This window comes from Atractosteus spatula, chromosome 11 (assembly GCF_055471065.1).
Source record: "Atractosteus spatula isolate fAtrSpa1 chromosome 11, fAtrSpa1.hap1, whole genome shotgun sequence".
Taxonomy (NCBI): Eukaryota; Metazoa; Chordata; class Actinopteri; order Semionotiformes; family Lepisosteidae; genus Atractosteus; species Atractosteus spatula.
Genome location: NC_142716.1, coordinates 35,643,781 through 35,661,870, shown reverse-complemented (window position 1 = coordinate 35,661,870; position 18,090 = coordinate 35,643,781). Strand labels below are relative to the sequence as shown.

General features: G+C 40.5%; 1 protein-coding gene across 1 annotated transcript; it reads left to right on the top strand.

Annotated features, from left to right (window-relative positions):
- Positions 1-67: 67 nt before the first annotated feature.
- dhrs7cb (dehydrogenase/reductase 7Cb) lies at positions 68-12,807 on the top strand. Its single transcript, XM_088927813.1, has 7 exons — positions 68-200; positions 5,032-5,188; positions 6,301-6,413; positions 7,854-8,064; positions 8,587-8,679; positions 9,544-9,699; positions 10,921-12,807. The coding sequence occupies exons 2-7, from the start codon at positions 5,035-5,037 to the stop codon at positions 11,130-11,132; spliced, it is 939 nt and encodes a 312-aa protein (XP_088783939.1). The 5' UTR covers positions 68-200; positions 5,032-5,034; the 3' UTR covers positions 11,133-12,807.
- Positions 12,808-18,090: the final 5,283 nt, after the last annotated feature.

Sequence of the window (18,090 nt, the reverse complement as noted above, 5' to 3'; positions counted from 1 at the left end):
GATCCATGGAACACGACACCCAAGTGCTTGGAAAAGGACTGACTCAGCTCCAAGTTAAAAAAAGCTTACCAATCCTCTGTGAGCCGGTCAAGCTACCGTTCGGGTCTGCTAATGGGCAGAGGGAAAAGCTTCTGATTAACAAGTTATCCCTGGAAAACAACGGCCTTTATCGGCACCAGCTTTAGTTCCTTACGCACACTGTAAGTGATCCTAAAAAACAAAACTTCATTGCAGGTGTACACAGGTGTTAATCCGAAATGTGTCTAAACGGATTTGGGCGTGTCACGACGTCAAGCCTTATAATAGCGCTATGACAGGGTTACAATTTACCCTTGGAAAAAAAAAGCGCTCATTGTAACAATGCATGCTCATTTTCAAGTGTACACCGCTTTGTTATTCTGTTGCGGCATGATGATTATTCTGTTAACAGCATGAACCTAGAAGGTAATTTGAATTTTCGTCTCTTTTTTAAGAGCAACAAGGGGTTGAAAACTTGAATCCCAAATACTAGACTGTCTGTAACAAACACACTGGTGCTTGTGTATATTTAGAAATTGTTCTCAGACAGACCACACGGACAGCCATAATATTTTTCCTCGGAGAAATATACACTTTGTTTTGGCATTCTGAGGTTACATAGCTCTCCAAAGAAGGAATTCTCCGAAAATAACACTCACAAAAGAATGGATTACAGCCTTTCACCACGTATTATAATTTCCTTTGGATGTACGGATAAAAATGAATATGTCCAGCACGTCATAATTTAATGTTGGGGTTCATTGCAATGACTTAGTTTAGAGCTGAAAGTTAGTTCTTATTCACAAGACGGCAAAGCTTTTTAAAATGTTTTTGGGAATGTTTTTTAAACATTTTAAAATGAGTCGATTTACATTTGGTTTTAAGGAAATTTCGGTAAGAAATGTGTAAGGGTAATTTGAGACGTTTCTTCTTCTTCACACAGAATAATCCACTAAACCAGCACAATCTGAATAAACAAAAGCCCTAACAATAGAAATACAATTTATTTTAATCAAGTTAGGTATGGCGCCCTGATTTTAGCAAATACAGATTGGATAAATGAAATGGTTTATGAAATTGCTCTTCCAATATCACAAGTATATCTTTATTTTATATAGTGCCATTCATGTAAATAATAACCAAAATAATTCACTACAAAACCATGTCTAGCAATATGGTAAAATAAACAACAAAAATATATCAGACTGTAAAAAAAACAGTTTTCAATTTTGTTAAAAAGGTGCAATCAGTGTCGCTGATTCATTTGGAATGTTGTTCCACTGTCAATTTACTAAGCAACAAACTGTACAGTAGCCAAAAAAATATTAATGATTGTTTATGTCACAGAATCAGACAGAGGTCAAGAGTCTGAGGATTGGGTAGATGAGTATTTGATGAAAGGAAACCACAAATGTAATCTGGTGTAAAACCATTCAGCACCTAATTGTTAGAAGAAGAATTTTGAATTTGAATGCAACAGTAGGTTTTGATTCAATTTTAGGCATAGCATTGCAGTTTAATTTGTATTATAATGCAGTATAAATTGTATAAATAAGCATTTATTAGATATTCTGTTAATAACCAATTTACTATTAACTGAGCCTGTTAAGAAAGCATGTACAGATGAACATGCTTGACTCTAAAATCAAGCCTATCCTGAACCTTCATCACTTCTGAGTAGCCGCTGATGATATATTAACATGTTGTAGAACCTCAGCTGTTAGAAAATTGATGACTAATAGACTGATAACAGCAGTTGTACCTTCTTGTAGCCTGATCAAGGCTAGACCTGGGAAGTACTGGGATGGGTGACCGAGCAAAGCTTGGATGCAGCTCTACATGGTATTGGTAGACCAGTAGGTGGCGCTCCTCTCAATGGACCAATATTTCCAAAATAAAGCCCCAGTAGGTAGGCTTTCTTAGGCTTTACTAGGCCAGTAGGTAAATGAGGACACTCAGCTATAGGACCTTCAGATGAGGTCATCGGGATGACAATGTGATCATTAATGGAGTGTTTGGATAATCTGGCTTCCCTAAAGTTTCCCATTAATTCAATTAGAAGTGGGTTCTCACTTCTCCACCTGATCTGCCCCTGTAGTGGGGCTGCTGGTGTTGGAAAGACTTCAGTGCCACCCACTGGGTGAAGACTACACTTCAGTTGGGGATGAAGTGGGTCCCTTCCTATATGTAAAGCAGTTTAGGATCCTTTGGGGTTTTGGTTTTAGTTAAAATTTGAGCTGCAGCACTTTGTACACATTTGCTGCATTTAGGCATCTTATTCGGGACATTTTTTGAAACACCAGTTTTCCAAACATTGCAGTAGGCTGTGTGAGAAAATACAAAAGAATGAAACTGCTTCATTGCATCCACCTAGGATAGACGAAAACAAAAGCAAGCAATGTTATTTAGGCCAAAAAATGTCAGTACTATCAGCATGTCAAATATTTGCTTCAAAAACTACTCAGGTTCTTTATTTTACTGCTAGGCTGAATCTCATTTCCAGTAACGTACATTTATGGAGCTGATATCAAGAACCACTCAGCAATACTCCATTCTAATCAGTTGTAAAAACATGTGCTGCATCCAATTCTTGATATAACCCAGACAGTGTGATAAGGCAGCAGAACTAATCCCTGAGGATCACCTGATAAGATCATTTTCTTAGAGATGAACAATTTCCAGTTTATGCAAACTCTTCCATCTCAATTAAATAGGATTTATACCAAAAAAGCTCATGTCTGGTAACACCTTCAAGACCCTTCCAGTCCGCTTGGCTGGATAGCATGACCGACAGTGTCAAAGTCAGTGTAAACATCTGATTAGTATGAAGACAGAATCAGCATTCATGAGTAAATTATTGAGAACTCTGAAAAGACCAGCATCTGTACTGAAACTGCTGACCTGAAACCGCACTGAAAAGGAGATTGTTAGTGCATAGAGGATTTTGTAACTGAAGTGCAACAATATGTTCCAGGATCTTTGCCAAAAATAGTTAATTAAAAACAGGTCAAAAACTGCAGGGCAACATAGCATCCAAGTTATGCTTTCTTAGATAAAGCATACTGTAGATGTAAAAATAGGTTTCAGAGAACAAGAACTAGGTTTATTTTTTTCAATCAAGTTTGAAAATCCGGACTGGAGAAACTTGTGACATCTGAATGAAAAGTTTCAATAAACTTCAGAATTCAATAAAGGACCCACCTATTCTGAAACCAGACATAATAAACAAAAACTGATATTTTTATTTTTCATGCAGAATAACACACTTCAATGCATCAATAAATGATTTTTTTTAATTCAAGATTATTTGCTTATTTTTAATTTGGTCTTGAACTGTGAAAAAGAGCCAGAGAAGCATAAGCCTTAATCTACAAGTTTCCAAAACAATAACCAGGAAGGCAGATTTCAGTCTTCATCTATCCTCCATCTTATGCGCTGAAGCATTCATGAAGCACAGCGAGAAATGCAGGAGCTAGAAAGGTCAAGGTGTTCAAGACGACTTGAATTGCATAAAACATCTAAATCCTAATGGCCTCAGCCTGCATAGCTTGACGCTGCTCAAAACAAGCAATAAAATAGATTGTGGATGTGTTTCAACATTTATCTGTCTTGAGTTCACTTGCAGTCAAATGTGAATAGCTATTGGGAATGCCAAGTCAAAGTGCATGGCCCAGTGTTCTAAGATTTGAGCTCATTTGTGAACCTGCAGATTGTTAAAAATGAAGCTAGAAGATATAACTGCATGCGATGGATGGCCCCTACATGTGTGGGAGGGAACATGAATGTTTTGAATAAAACCAAACACTTTAACAAGGGCATCTCTTCTGTGAAGAGATGGTTTTGAGAATCAGTACGGATCCTAAACTATTCCAAGAATAACATCATACTAAAACCAGGAAACAATGAGGATAAATGAATACAGCAGTCGCCCATGTTGGAATTAGTCTGCTTATGTGGGAGGTATGTGATCATTACAGCCCGAGTAGAGAATACCTTGAAAAACAAACTTTCAAATGCCAAGAAATAATAGCAGTTTCAGGGCAGCTTTTGACAGGACGTGCTGTACTGTATAACTGACAAGCCACCACCAAGGCTATATAATCATGATGTGTTCCATACCCAGAGAGTTCTACATGGTTAAACAGGAAATGTACATTCTGTAATTACACCACATGATGACTTCCTGTGAAAAATTACCCTTAACAAGAAATCCATAGCAACAGTTACTTGTTACTATGTTACTTACAGTAATTTGTTTAATTATTGCTTGTGATTGTATAGCTCTTCCCACATGGGAGACCCACTTCATCCACTACTAAACTGCAGTTCTCACCTGAGTTATGCCATTATATACAAATAGCCATTCTGTGCCTGCAGCTCCACTCCACGTTAACATCTTATCTAATTTAGAAGCTCCTACAGTACACTGTCTCTGGGCACCAAACTGGGGCATGGGATTCAAAAATCTAGTCTAATTCTAAAAGAGAGCCTCCTGCTGGAGCATCCTGCTTTTTCTTGAAGGCTTCTCATCTCCGTGCTGAGAAGCCCCAGCCTGTCTTAGCTTCTGAGATGTGATTAAATCAGGCTATAAGGTGGTGATGCTGATGTCAGCAACGTCTGTGTTCCATATAGACGTACAGAGCAGAAAGTAGTAAGTGTAAAGATGACAGCCCGAGCCCTTATGCTGTGTTAGAAAAGGAAACCTTTGTTTTTTTTGCAAACAGGGATGCAGTTTGTCTATAAATACAGTTTACATTATTCCTGGTAGCTGAGGAACCAGAGAGACGTAACTTTTGTTTAAATTAAGGACAGAAATACACAAATTATTAGCCCATTTAGCAAACTTGTAATGTAAACCACTTAAGGCCCAACGGAGGAAATTTCCCTCGAGAATGTTCCTTGGAGCTCTGCTGCAAAATTCCTTCAGATGACGACATTCTTTTATGTTGAGCACAAGACAGATTGATCAACAGCGCGTACTGTCCTTTTTGTTCCTCTGTTCTTTTCTTCCAGGACATGGGGTTCACATCTGTTTTCATTTTGCCGGTGTTGGTGGTGCTGGTGGCTGGGATGTATTACCTCTACAATAAAATAGTCAAGTTCATGTCCAAGTCAGTGGTGCGGAACAAAGTGGTGGTGATAACGGATGCAGTGTCTGGACTGGGGAAGGGTAATTCTCTTTTTAACATCCTGTTGACTTATGCAAGTTATTTCAGACATCAGCATCAGATGTTATTCACGTTCACTTTTTGACTAATCCTAACTTCTGGGGCCATTACATTTTTATAGCTGTAATTGAAAGGGGTACCTTTGACCTTGATATAATTAAATGTTGCAACATGCCGCACCTGCACAGAAATAGAAAATAAATTGCTCTCCCACATAGACATTCACCTCATATACAGACGACTTGCCACTTATTCAGGATACACCTTGTGCACAAAATGAACAGAGCAGGAGGCTGAGTATGTCATGCTGACAGCCTGAGTAAGAAAATGAAAAGAACTGATTGCATGTACATCAGGCAGGCTGGGCAGCCTGTTTGTGCAGTATAATTCCCTCTTCACTAAGTCTTGCAATTTATATTACAACAAAATCTAAAAATATATAGCTCTGGTTTTGGAACCGCTCATTTTATACTTCTTATATTTGCTAAAACGTATTCATTTTTGCTGTGTTGGAAGTGATATCCTACAACAGACTTGCAGAGCTGGCTGTCTTGTTGTGACTCAGCATGAGATTTTAAATCCAAGGCAATGCGAGGTGGAGTAATTGGTCCAAAAACGGGATCTGTAGTGGATTTGCTTCTGGTATTTATGTGTGGTTATACAGATTAAATAGGATGAGACAGAACAGGCTGGTGGTGGGTGGGGAGGCAGTGGCATGCTGGCACACGGCTGGAGCCATTCTGTTAATTCCAGCCACGCCCCCCCAGGCACATTACAGCTGCAGGCACACAGGCAGAACGTTGGCAGTGCCCAGCCTGGCCTTCCCCTCTCGTGGCATGTTGCCAAGCAGTGTCTGAATCCAAGATCCTTATCAAGGGCCGTGACCTTGTCTTATCAGCAGTTGGTAAAATGACACTGTAATGGCCTCTTTGAACGCACAGTCTTTTAAAATGTAAGCACAATGGAAAGAGAGAGAGTGTTGGGGAGATGCAGCAGACCGCAGCAGGTCATCTGTATGCAGCTGTCAACTGTGTGGAACAAGACTGCAGCTGATATTTTTTTAGCCAATTGCTTCATCTGACTCAATACAGTAAATAGCTCTCTGTCCACACAGAGTGTTCCAGAGTGTTTCATATGGGAGGAGCCAGGCTGATCCTGTGTGGGAAAAGCTGGGAGAAGTTAGAAGCCCTCTATGATGCCCTGAACAGCGTAGCAGACCCGAGTGTGGTGAGTTCACTGGGGGACAGGCAACACGATGAATGACTTCATGTCCAACACTCAAGACCTGTCCAAGAACCAACCTGTTCCTGAAGTTGAGGCAGTGACAGTAATATACTATTGTATGGCCCTGTTTCATGAAGTTGACTGCTATTCTATAAGAACATTAAGAAACCTTAATTTTGCCTCCACCCCCTAATCTGCCACTATCACATCTTCCATTTCTTGTGTGAAATTAGTTAAACTAATGCAAAGCATTCAGTCACTCTGTACATGATCATCAAAGTTTATTTCAATTCACATTTAAAAGCTTTAGCCTGTCCCAAGTTACCCTAAACATTTCCTTTTCAGCCAATAGACAAAGGCAGGATTTCCTCTTTGTTGATTGACTGTCGACTGTTACCTCTTTCTTAACTGATAAACACAGATAGACAGAGAGACAAACCCCTTGTGCAATAGATTCACTGCAGAGCAGGAAGAGCAGTTTCTTTTTTATCCATTAATCTGTAATAGTACATTTCTTTAGTAAGGCAGAGTAAAGAGATCATTTGGGAAGGGGGTGAGAAATTTCAAAACATCCGAGGGGAAGGTTTTGTTTGGACGAAAGGTTAAATGACGCATCCCAGGCATTCATTGTATATACAACCCTTAAACGTCCACATATACTGTAAACTGTGAGTGCAGGAACACAGACAGTGATCTTTTAGCACATGTACCAGGCTCTGGGCCAGAAAATCCCTTGTCTCCCACGAAAAAAACATTTCCGACGTATTGCCAGCAGATTTAAAAAAAAAAATTAATTGCTGGTATTTCTGTGGCAATCTCTGTCAAAGAAAGGCCAGAACAACACAAGAATGCTGTGTTTGGAAGCTGCGACAGTCTAGAATTAGGCATTTGTAATGGGGGGAAATTAACCCTTATTTACAGTGGTTGTACATGCTTCATGGTTAAATGATAAAGATAAGTTGTTTCCCTTCCTGACCAGACTGCAGTTTAACATTAACATATGGAGTTTACAAACATTACAAAGGAAAACGCAATGTGAAAAGGACTGTTGCAACACCTAAAACACATTGTAGCCAGTGTGTGTAGAGCAGATGTACTGCACATTAGAAATGGGACTAGGGAACAATTATTTTCAGGAAGGATTGCACAAGCTACCCAGCAACCCTGTATTCTTAAAGAAGTGTCTCTGGGGTCCTCAGAGGATACTATGATTTCAGATGTGTTAGCAACTTGCAACCAAAAGTGCTTGCTTGGTAGAACAGCCTCCTTGCTTTTGTGTTCTTACCAAATCCTTTTTCCTTAAACACTTCAACAGGGATTGTTAAAACTAGACTGGGTTGGTGCTTAAGATTATTGATCCCAACCAAGCATGTGGCATTGAACAATAAAATACATATCCGCCAAGAACAGTAGTAACACGTTTCTCGTTGTTCATTGCTGGAGACTTTCACACCAAAGCTGGTACTCCTGGACCTCAGCGACATCAGCGGTATTCCAGAGGTGACCAGAGAGATCCTGGAGTGCTATGGGTGTGTGGACGTGCTGATCAGCAATGCCAGTATGAAAGTCAAAGCGCCAGTGCAAACATTGTCACTTGAAATGGATAAAAAGATCATGGACACAAATTACTTTGGACCGATTACTTTAACCAAAGGTACCGTGAAATACTGTATGTTGAATGTAGAAAGACAGATTATAATTAATTCTGTGAACATGGGTTTGAGCATGTCATTTTTTTTCCATGTCAACTTAATTGGTTAATTGCATATGATATCCTCGTCACTGTTGTTTCCAAACCCATAGATGTTTAGGACTTTCAGTCCTCAATTAAAGCTGCAGGCCTGGAGAACTTGTTCCCTGAGACTATGTGGACATACTGTGTGTTGTACATTAGAGCATTACGGTCTCAGAAAGCCCCCATATGTATATTTACTGTAGTGCTGGAGGTCTGGTGACACCTAGGAGTCCTCAGATACTAACCAGGGTGTCAACAAGTTTGCAAAAGGAATCTGTTTTGACTGCTCTATAAATACCCTGATTTATTACAGAATTATTACAGAAGCCCCTACTTGTTAGAATTCTAGACAGCAATTTAATTTGGGATCCATAGATTTCTTCAACAAGGTCTTCCATCTTTCTTGGACTCTCTCAAGCCCAGATATGTCCTTGTTTGCAGGTCTCCTTCCTTCGATGACCTCCAGGCGGACAGGACACTTGGTGTTGGTAAACAGCATTCAAGGAAAACTTGCCGTGCCCTTTCGCACAGCCTGTAAGTAACTCTGGAGAGCTAGCTACTAACGGCAAAGCTGGATTTATTTGGCTAAAAAGCCTAAAATCTCAATGAAAGATAAACTGCTGGCATTCATGTGGGAAAGGCTCTACGTTGCCCTTTTGTCCTCCTGCCAAAGCTGCTCATTTCTATGACTGGTTTACTGCTCATTTCATCTTGATTAGTCTATATCTTTTCGAGATAATGTGAAACAAATCTACCTAATTAGAAGGATCCCTTTTTTCAAAACAAATCATATGTACATACTGTACCAGTTTCTTCCAAATGTCTGTGTAAGGTACTACTGCAGCACAGTACATGTTTATGTTTGTGAAATTTTCAGTGCTGTTGCACATCTTTTTAGAGAGTTTTTATTAAATAGACCATCTGTACACAGATTTCCATTTAACTTTGACACGAAGTATTTATCTTGGCTTTCCAGAAGGAATATGCCTTCTTTAAGAAGAAGTCTCTTCTTTTGTGAGAGACTGCAATCTCTCACACAGCACTGTACATGCTAGCTCTGTGTTAATGCTATGCTAACACTGTGCATACCAACTCTATGCTAACACTGCACATGATAATGCTGGTAGTGCAAGGCTAACTCTGTGCATGCTAGCTTCATAATAGTGCTGAAGCTTGCTACCTCTGTTCATGTCAGCTCTGCTAACATTGTACTAACTCTGTACATGCTAACTCTGTGTTAACGGTGTGCTAGCATTGTGCATGCTAGTGCTTTGCTACCATTGTAGTAATGCTTTGCATGTCCACTCTGTGCTGTGCTTGTCAGCGCGTGCTTATTAAAGGAGGATTCAGAAATGAACACTGCTACAGAGCCCCATGAGGAGCTGTGCTCTTTTTCAGACGCCGCCTCCAAACACGCTGCGCAGGCCTTCTTCGACTGCCTCCGAGCTGAGGTCGAGGAGTACGGGATCTCGGTGAGCACCATCAGTCCCACGTTCATCCGCGCCTACCACCTGCAGCCCGAGCAAGCCAACTGGGAGAAGAACATCTGGAAATGTAAGCTGAACTTGGCAAGACTCACGTTGGGGACAGGCGTCACGCTGTCTTTGCTGCCCCTATGTGCAGTTCCTTTTCTCAGACGAATAACATGTCGGCAGCTGCTCATCTTGGGGATTTCCACAGTCTATGTGATGAAATGACGGGTGCATGGAGACAGCGCGTGATGCGGATGGCAGGTTAACTGTGTGTGGTGTGTGGAGGTCATCTGTATGGAACACGGTGACTTCACAGTGTCCACATAATAACGTCTTCATGCCTGGGGCACCTTCGCATGGGAAACTGCAAACACAGATGCTGGTCGAAGGTTCTGGAACTGATCCTGACTTTATTTTAAAGTATTTATACAAGATGAGAGCAAAACAAAAGATTTCAAAATAAACTCTTCTCTCAACTCAAGCCTAGTCAGGGAGCGGCTGCCAACACTACTTCATCTTAGAGAACTCTACGCATTCCAAGTGAACTAACACCTTCATATTCAAAGACACATAAGCAATATTAGAGTTTTAGTTCCATTAACTAAAACAATAGGCAAAGTGGGGTGAACGATTCACAATACCCTTGGGTTTGGCACTGTAGTGGCCTCTAGTGGCAGCCTGTTTATTTCTGACCAGTGTGTTTTTCTACAGCTAGTAAATTTCATTTCATCCATTTTCTAACTGCTTCTTCCAATTGAGAGTCGCGGGGGGAGCTGGAGCCTGTCCTTGCAAGCAATGGCTGAAAGGCAGGGTACACCCTGGCCAGTCCATTGCAGGGCAGACAGAATCAAACACAGACACAGACACACACTCTCTCACAACACACCAGGGACACCTTTCCCAGAAGCCAGTTAACCTACCAACTTATCTTTGGACTGTGAGAAGAAACTCAGAGCACCCAGAGGAACCCCACATGAGCACAAGGAGAACATACAAACTCTAGGTAGCACCCCAGGTCCAGAACTGAACGACTGTGTCACTGTGTGCAAATTATAAAAGTATAACAGTTTAAATGCCCTTTCCGAGATCACAATTACATTTTTACCAAGATCACATTACATTTTTAAACCACCATTTCAATTACAGTTTCATGGAAAACCACATTTTCCGAGAAAAAAAAATGTCCATGTAATTGAAATTGTAAAAGTGGAAACTGTAGTTAGGTTGTTTTTAAATCAAAAAGTAACTTTACACCTGAACTATGCCGGGCATTCCATCTCACTAACACACACTTGGATCCTAGTCTTTTTCAGGAAGCTGTCCCATGGAGTTCACCCAGTGGAGGTTGCGGATGAGATACTAAGAACCGTGAGTCGGAAGAAGAAAGAGGTCCTCATGGCCAACCCTGTTCCCAGAGCCGCCCTGTACATCCGCTCTTTCTTCCCCGGGCTCTTCTTTGCTGTGGTGGCGGCCGGAGTGAAGGATGTCACCCTGGTAGAGGAGGAGAAGCAGTAGAGGAAGGAGCAGAAGGCTGGAAGGGGCTGTTTGTGCCACTCTCCTGTGTCCTGTTGCTTTGTGTCTTCCCTGTCTGTGATATGATTAGATGTGAATCTCTTCTTTCATGGTCATTTGCGATTAACACTATTCAACCACAGATTACTTTGGAGAAATCTTCTTAAGAATGAATAGAAGGAATGTAAAAAACCAAACTGAAGCAATTTTAGGCGTCTGTCCGGGGAACAGTCTGCAAAGGGTCTGTAAAAGGCTAAAAATCTAGCTTTCCCCAGCACTCTCTATCTGGATTTAAGGAATTTTTATTAAAATCCAATGGATAAGTAAAGAAGGAACAATAGGAGAAAGTACGCTTATAAAGAATGGTACAGAGCAAACATTCAGTACAGTTTTGGTCCTTTATTTGAACCTGTTATAAATGGATGAAGCTGTGAACTAGCTGAAGAAAAAAATAAGTTTATTTTTTACCATACTGTATGTGCATTCTGGCCCCATTTACTGCACCTTCTATTTTAGGACACAAGGGACTACAAGCACAAAAATGTGATGCAGTGGGGAATAAAAACTTGTCAGTGATCCCAAAACAGTGGCTTATTTCAACCTTATATAAACATCTTTCTTGACGTCATACACTGTAAGAAAACATCTTCTGTAAAGAACCACATTTAAAAGCATGCGTTCCAGTGCAAAATGTGCCATGACTCAAATAAACTCCAAATAAACTCCTTTTAACCATATTCAGTAAAAAAATAAGGTTTCCTATTTCCATATAATTGTCTCTTACCAGATCTGCATTGGTCTGCATATTAGGTGGGGTGTAAAATCCTGCCTAATATGCAGAAAGTTACTCAGAAACGTACCTTTTATTATTAAAGTGTAAAGCCTCAAGTTAACATTAAGATATACTGCTCAGTAAGGCAATGGAGATCCTCCTCCTTCAGGACCACCAGTGAGGTAGAGGCCAGTGTAGTAGTAACTGGGGTTCTGAAGGAGCAGTTATTTTGGCAGTGTGGCTTGTTTGCTCCCAAAGCCTGTACCAAGCTGGTCTACCTCCACCAACAGGGCAAGGAAGCAAGTCTCTTGTCTGGGTCATTAGGAGCAATCCTGCCAGTGAGTGCAGCAGACTTGCCCCTCATTTTTTTCTTCCCCTGAAAGCTGTGCACCACAACAGCCCCTGTGCCCTTTGTGCACCTAACTCTTTTAGGGACCCCTGAATTTTGGGTCATGGGGAGAAGGGGATTAATCTTCTGCTCTAAGACATAGGTCCTGGTATGTTGGGTGGTCTTTTTTATAAAAAAAGGCCAACTCAACTACTTTAAGGTTTACAGAACCATTTTAACACTTTTCTCCAAAGCATTTATTGAAAGTGTTTTAAAATATTGTCTCGCTTGTTGCCTTGACAACATCAGTACTGTTACTTGAAATAGGATGGGAAAATCTTTCTTAGTGGGAAATCTTAGTGAGGATAATCAGCAAAATAACGGACAAATTTAATAAACATAAAGGGGTTAAGAGCATTATGGAGTGTGTGTCTCACCCCCTCCATTGTGAATTCTCTCTACTTCCATCTAGGAGGTGCCTCTGTGTCCCCAGTTGTAAAGGTAACAGATCTGGGAAATCTTTCATACCTTCTTCAATCTTGCTCTCAAAAAATGCAAAATAAACGTATCTCCTGAAACACCGTTGTACTGTATTCTTTGTCTGCGATGTTTGTCAATTTTTGGTGTATTGTTGTGCTGGTCTCTCAGTCTAGAGCCGTTAAACAAGCCCCCGCAAGGGACAGCAAAGCTTGAATTATCCTAACATTACATGCGGCAATAATTGGATGCAATTTTTGACTTGTACCACCAGAGGGCGTCCAGAGCCACAATTGTCAAAGATGCATGCAACTTTTACATATCATTAATATTTTACTACCTTCAGTACTCGGGCACATCAACACAGTTGACTAGAATTTGCTCCGGAGCAGCTCTGATAAAAAACAGCAAAACACAAATTAAACATACACAGTACATTTTTTTCAATAAGTGCAACATCTAAGATCTACGTATTGAGGTGCCTGATGACCTTCAGATGGATGCTATTTTGGAACTGAGCCGCACTACAGTTAAAGCTTTGAAACTTCCTCTCCAAAGGGAGACGTTTAAAAAAGATGGCTGAATGGCAGGGGTCTATGACACCTTCTTAGCTTTCCATTAGATGCGTCTGTCACAGAGTTACCAGAGGGAAAGTCGTGTCTGATGATCTTGGTGCTGTGCGAATGGTGCTGTGTGAATGACTCTTTCCAGCTATTTTGGCACTTGGGCAGTTGTATTTCCATACCACATTGTTACCAAGAAAGTGACCATGCTCTCAATCACAGTAACAATAGAAGTGAGTCATTGCTTCTCGATTAACTATTAACTTCAAACTTTCTCAAGTGTTGTAGAGAGTACAACCTTTGAACGTCTTCCTTTGTGGTAAGGCTGGAGTTAGCTTCCCACTTCATTGAGTGGCAGATGGTTTTGCCGAGAAACTTGAAGGTGTCCACTCTCTCCACAGACTACCCATTAATGACAAGCAGTAGCAGATCACCTTCACCCCTGCAAAAGATCACCACCAGCTCTTTGGTCTTACCGGTGTTAAGCTCCATTTATTCTTATTACACAACTTGGCCAGTGCACTGATCTCACTTAAATGTGCTGTTTTATGATTTTTGTGATTAAACCTACTAATGCTGCATCGTCTGTGATTTTTATTATATTCACAGACTCTGAAGAGGAGACACAATACTTTGTGTCTAATGGGTAAAGGAGTGGTGAAAGTACCCAGCCTTGTTAAGCGCATTACCCATTTCACCACCCTCTTTCTATCGCACAGAAATTCAGAGATGCAATGGCACAGGGACTGGCTGACAGCTTTAGAGGCCCAATCATATTCGATGCTGAGTTATAGTCGATAAACAGGACCGTGCATACGTAGCAGGGGCTTCAAGGTGCTGCAAAATGGAATGAGGGCAAAAAGAAACAGCATCCTCTACAGACCTATGGGACCTGAATGTGAACTGGTAAAGACCCAGGTCGAAACTGGGCAGGTGGTTGCAAAGCAGTCACTCAGAAACTTTCATGATATCTTTGGTCAGGGCCATGGGCTTATAATATTACCACTGGAATAACCACTGCAGGTTAAAAACATTCAGGAACTTTACACTGCTCAAGAGACCTGTTTAAAATGCTAGTGAAAACAGGAGTGAGCAGATAGGCACAGCACAGCGATGCTGAAGACACCAGATCAGATCCTGGCTCGTTTCTTTTGACTAGGTGAGCAACCACGGTGCCAATGACAGAAAGGACACAGTATTCAGACCCACAAAGCTGGAGAAGATCTCCAGATAAAGTAGCATCATATTAACTAGTCCACAATTTAGAAGCTACTGTACGTTCTAGATATCAAGGTCCATTGCAATTGACCCTACCTGTTTTCTCTATGAGTGCTTCTGATGTTTAGATGCTTCCGCCTTATTTAATTAGTCCAACGGTAGCAGTTGTCACAGGTGCTCATCTATTAGCAGGAGCTCAGTTTGGAGATGTCAGGCGAGGGCCTAGACTTGAACATTTGATGAGGACAACAGCAGCAATATTCAGATTGGTTTTCCTAGACACTCATCAATTAACACAGTCAGGGTCTGACAACTCTGGAGCGTGCACATTAGCCCTCTAAAAAGTCTAACTTTCTTGTATCCATGAAATCCATGAACGAGAAGAGACCCCTGAAGCCATGCACTTTTTTGCCAGAAGATGGCACTGTTGTACAATATTCGTCATCTATCTCAAATGCATTTGAAGTTTCCTAACTTTCCTAAATATCTTTTATTATTATTAATATTGCTGTCAAAAGTGGCTTTTTTGTACTGCATGTGCACTCACTTTATTTTCCATATCCTTTTTTTTTCTAATGTAATTTCAGGCAGGGATGGCAGAGAAGAGGAAAGATTTAATTACAACAGCCCAGAGAGCGACTTGTGCTTCTTAATGATAAGGACCGATGGCAGGAAATGTAATGGCTTTATAATGTGGTCATTAAAATGAGTATTGTCTTGCTGAGTGGCACCTGTTTGGGATGATGAATGAGAGATGGCAGTCCATCCATCCATTTTCTAACCACTTTGTCCAATTCAGACTCTTGGGTGTGAGCTGGAGATTATCCCAGCAAGCAGTGGGTACAAGGTGGGATACATCCTGGATGGGATGCCAGTCCATCAATGTGCATATAAAAACACAGACACGTTCACACCAGACCTATTTTCCCAGAAGCCAATTAACCTGCCATTATGTCTTTGGACTGTAGCAGGAAACTGTAGCACCCAGAGAAAAACCTACATGAATATGGGGAGAAAAAACAAACGCCACACAGACAGCACCCCAAGAACTGAACTCGGGGCTCCAGCACTGCAAGGCAGCAATGCTCACCACTGTGCCAAGACTGTAGTTGTTTTTACCAAAACAACACAGGCTTATTGTAATATGTGCAAATACGATTTTCCTGACTGCGTTGTTTGGGTGCGCTATCAAATTCTGAAGAGTCGTCATTTGCTTTTCTGAAGCCTTAATCTCAGGCCCCTTAGTGCTCTGTCAGGACTTGTGGTCCCACTTTACTTCATTAAATATGATTGATGTCTGGGGTGTCACATTCCTCCACACTTTCAACCCTTGAGTCCTGGATTCAAATTCCAGACAGGAGCGCCTTCTGTGTGGAAGTTTTTTTCTGGCTGGGTGAATTGATATCTTTCTAAACTGTCTCTGTGTGGTGCATGTAGTCGTGATGCACTGCATTGACATCACATGAGGGGCGTAGTCTCTCCTTGAACCCAATACTTAAGGGATAGGTTCCGTGTTTCTTTGTGACTCTGACTGGGAATAAGCAACTCAAAGATAATGCATGCACTTAATTTTGATTATATTGCCCCAGTTCACCATTTCAGCACTCAGTTGTCAGTGAACTGTTTGAATCTTTTAAAATATGCAGATTTAATACTTTTGAAAGCAGTGCAGTGTTTGACACTACAAACATCCGTATCAGACGGTTGCATGCGGTTGTATTGCATTGCAGACCACTTGTCTCAATAAATCACGTGTCGCAGCCCTGCTTTCTGACATCTGGCCAAACTGCACTAGGATGTTTGCCTTTAAGAGCTGTCTGACAAAGATGCAGTGAAGCTCAGGTCTGTGATCACAGTGGAGAATTGTATTCTCAGGTTGCAGGGCTCTTTGTTCTACCAAGGTCCCCTATTAAAAAAGCTTCATTTGAATGTATTCCTTAAATAGCATCCTGTCTTGCCCATGGCCTGTATAGATATACATTGAACAAGGATTCTTCACAAATATTTCACAAGAGAGCTGCTGTTTTAATGAAAACAGTAGAGATTTTATATACAGAGATAAACATTCTTTTGCATGTTTCTCTTACAATATTAAACATTTGAGCAAGTGAAAATATTGAAATGAGTAAAAATGGCTTCATTTTTTTCTTTACTTTTTAAAGCTTAGATGCAGTTAAGAATAAAATGCAAGCAGGATGCTTTGAATAAAACTCTGGTGAAAGACTGTGAATTTTGCTCAATATAAAATTAGGAGATATTCAGCTGCAAGGAGGAAGACCAAGCCATTGGTGAGAGGGGGGAGAGATTTTGTTCAGGGAGATGTGATCAGGCGTCTCTTTGGTCAAATTGTTTTGTAGTTGCAAAAACCGATATTAACCTAAAATGTCTTTTTCTAAAAATAACGTTTTATTTTTCTTGGAAAAGAAAACAGAAGATTAGGAGAAGCTGCCCTCATAATATCTTACAGAGATTAACTGAGGATGCATTGCTGATAACTGAAAAACTGAAACTGGTTTCATCTAGAAAAACCATAACCAGAGGAAGGTAAGAGTGATTATAGGAGTACGGGTGTTCTGGGGGAGTGAAAGTTTTGTGAAAGTCCTAACAACATTATTCCTTGTATAAAGGAGTCCAAATACAGTAAAGCCTTTCTAGACTGCAATGGTCTTAATGAAGTCTCTTTTATACTGTTGTTATGTAAATCCAGAGAGGGATGATTGGATGTGTGCTGACTGAAATACAGCAGCCTGTCCGTTGCCTATTAATACTGCAGTTCATTAGCCCCGCTGGGAATTAATCCCTCCATAGTTCAACATGTTTAAATGTGACAGAAAGGCCTAGTTAGCGGTGCTGAGTTTCTGTTATAAAGCTTTAGTTTATAAGCTTACAATCTTGATCATTTAAGGTTTCCTACTTAGGGTATTGGCACTATTTATGCACAGTCTTGGCCTGCTGTACTTTCTTTTTTCATCTTCAGACAGACTATTTGATGTGGCCACTTTAGCACATTTGCTAAGCACCATTACTGGCTAATTGGAGCTAAATGGCTCATTAATAACTTAGAAAAGAAGCTCCATTAAAGGCATTAATTGGGAATTATGAATATAGAATATAGTATACAAGTGATCATGGCCATATTAACGGGATGTCTTAATTGAGAAACTAATAAATGTTTCATTTGAAACTGATACTCATAATGCTGTGATGGCTCCTTTCGTAATTGGATAATGAGTTTTTAAATATATTCATGTGAAATTATGACTTGACTTTTTAGTTTTTTATCAAGCATCATTTGAGCTGTGTCAGCTTGGAAGTTCCAAAGTAGTAAGCAGAGGTTAATTCCTCTACTTTTTTTCTTCTCTCTTTTTTCCATGCTGGTAAAAATAAGAAATGAATATGTTTCTGGAACTTGCATAGTGATATCTCTTTCCTAACAGGTATAGATTGGATAAACCCAGAGGAAAAGTGAAAGAAGAACATAGAGAGACAATTGGAAACTAAGAGGGGACTTCTATAGCATGGAGAATAGAATTATACAAAGAGGAGTGAATGTCTGTACCAAGCTTCCTAGCTATGTGGTTGAGGCCCAAACTCTGGGATCCT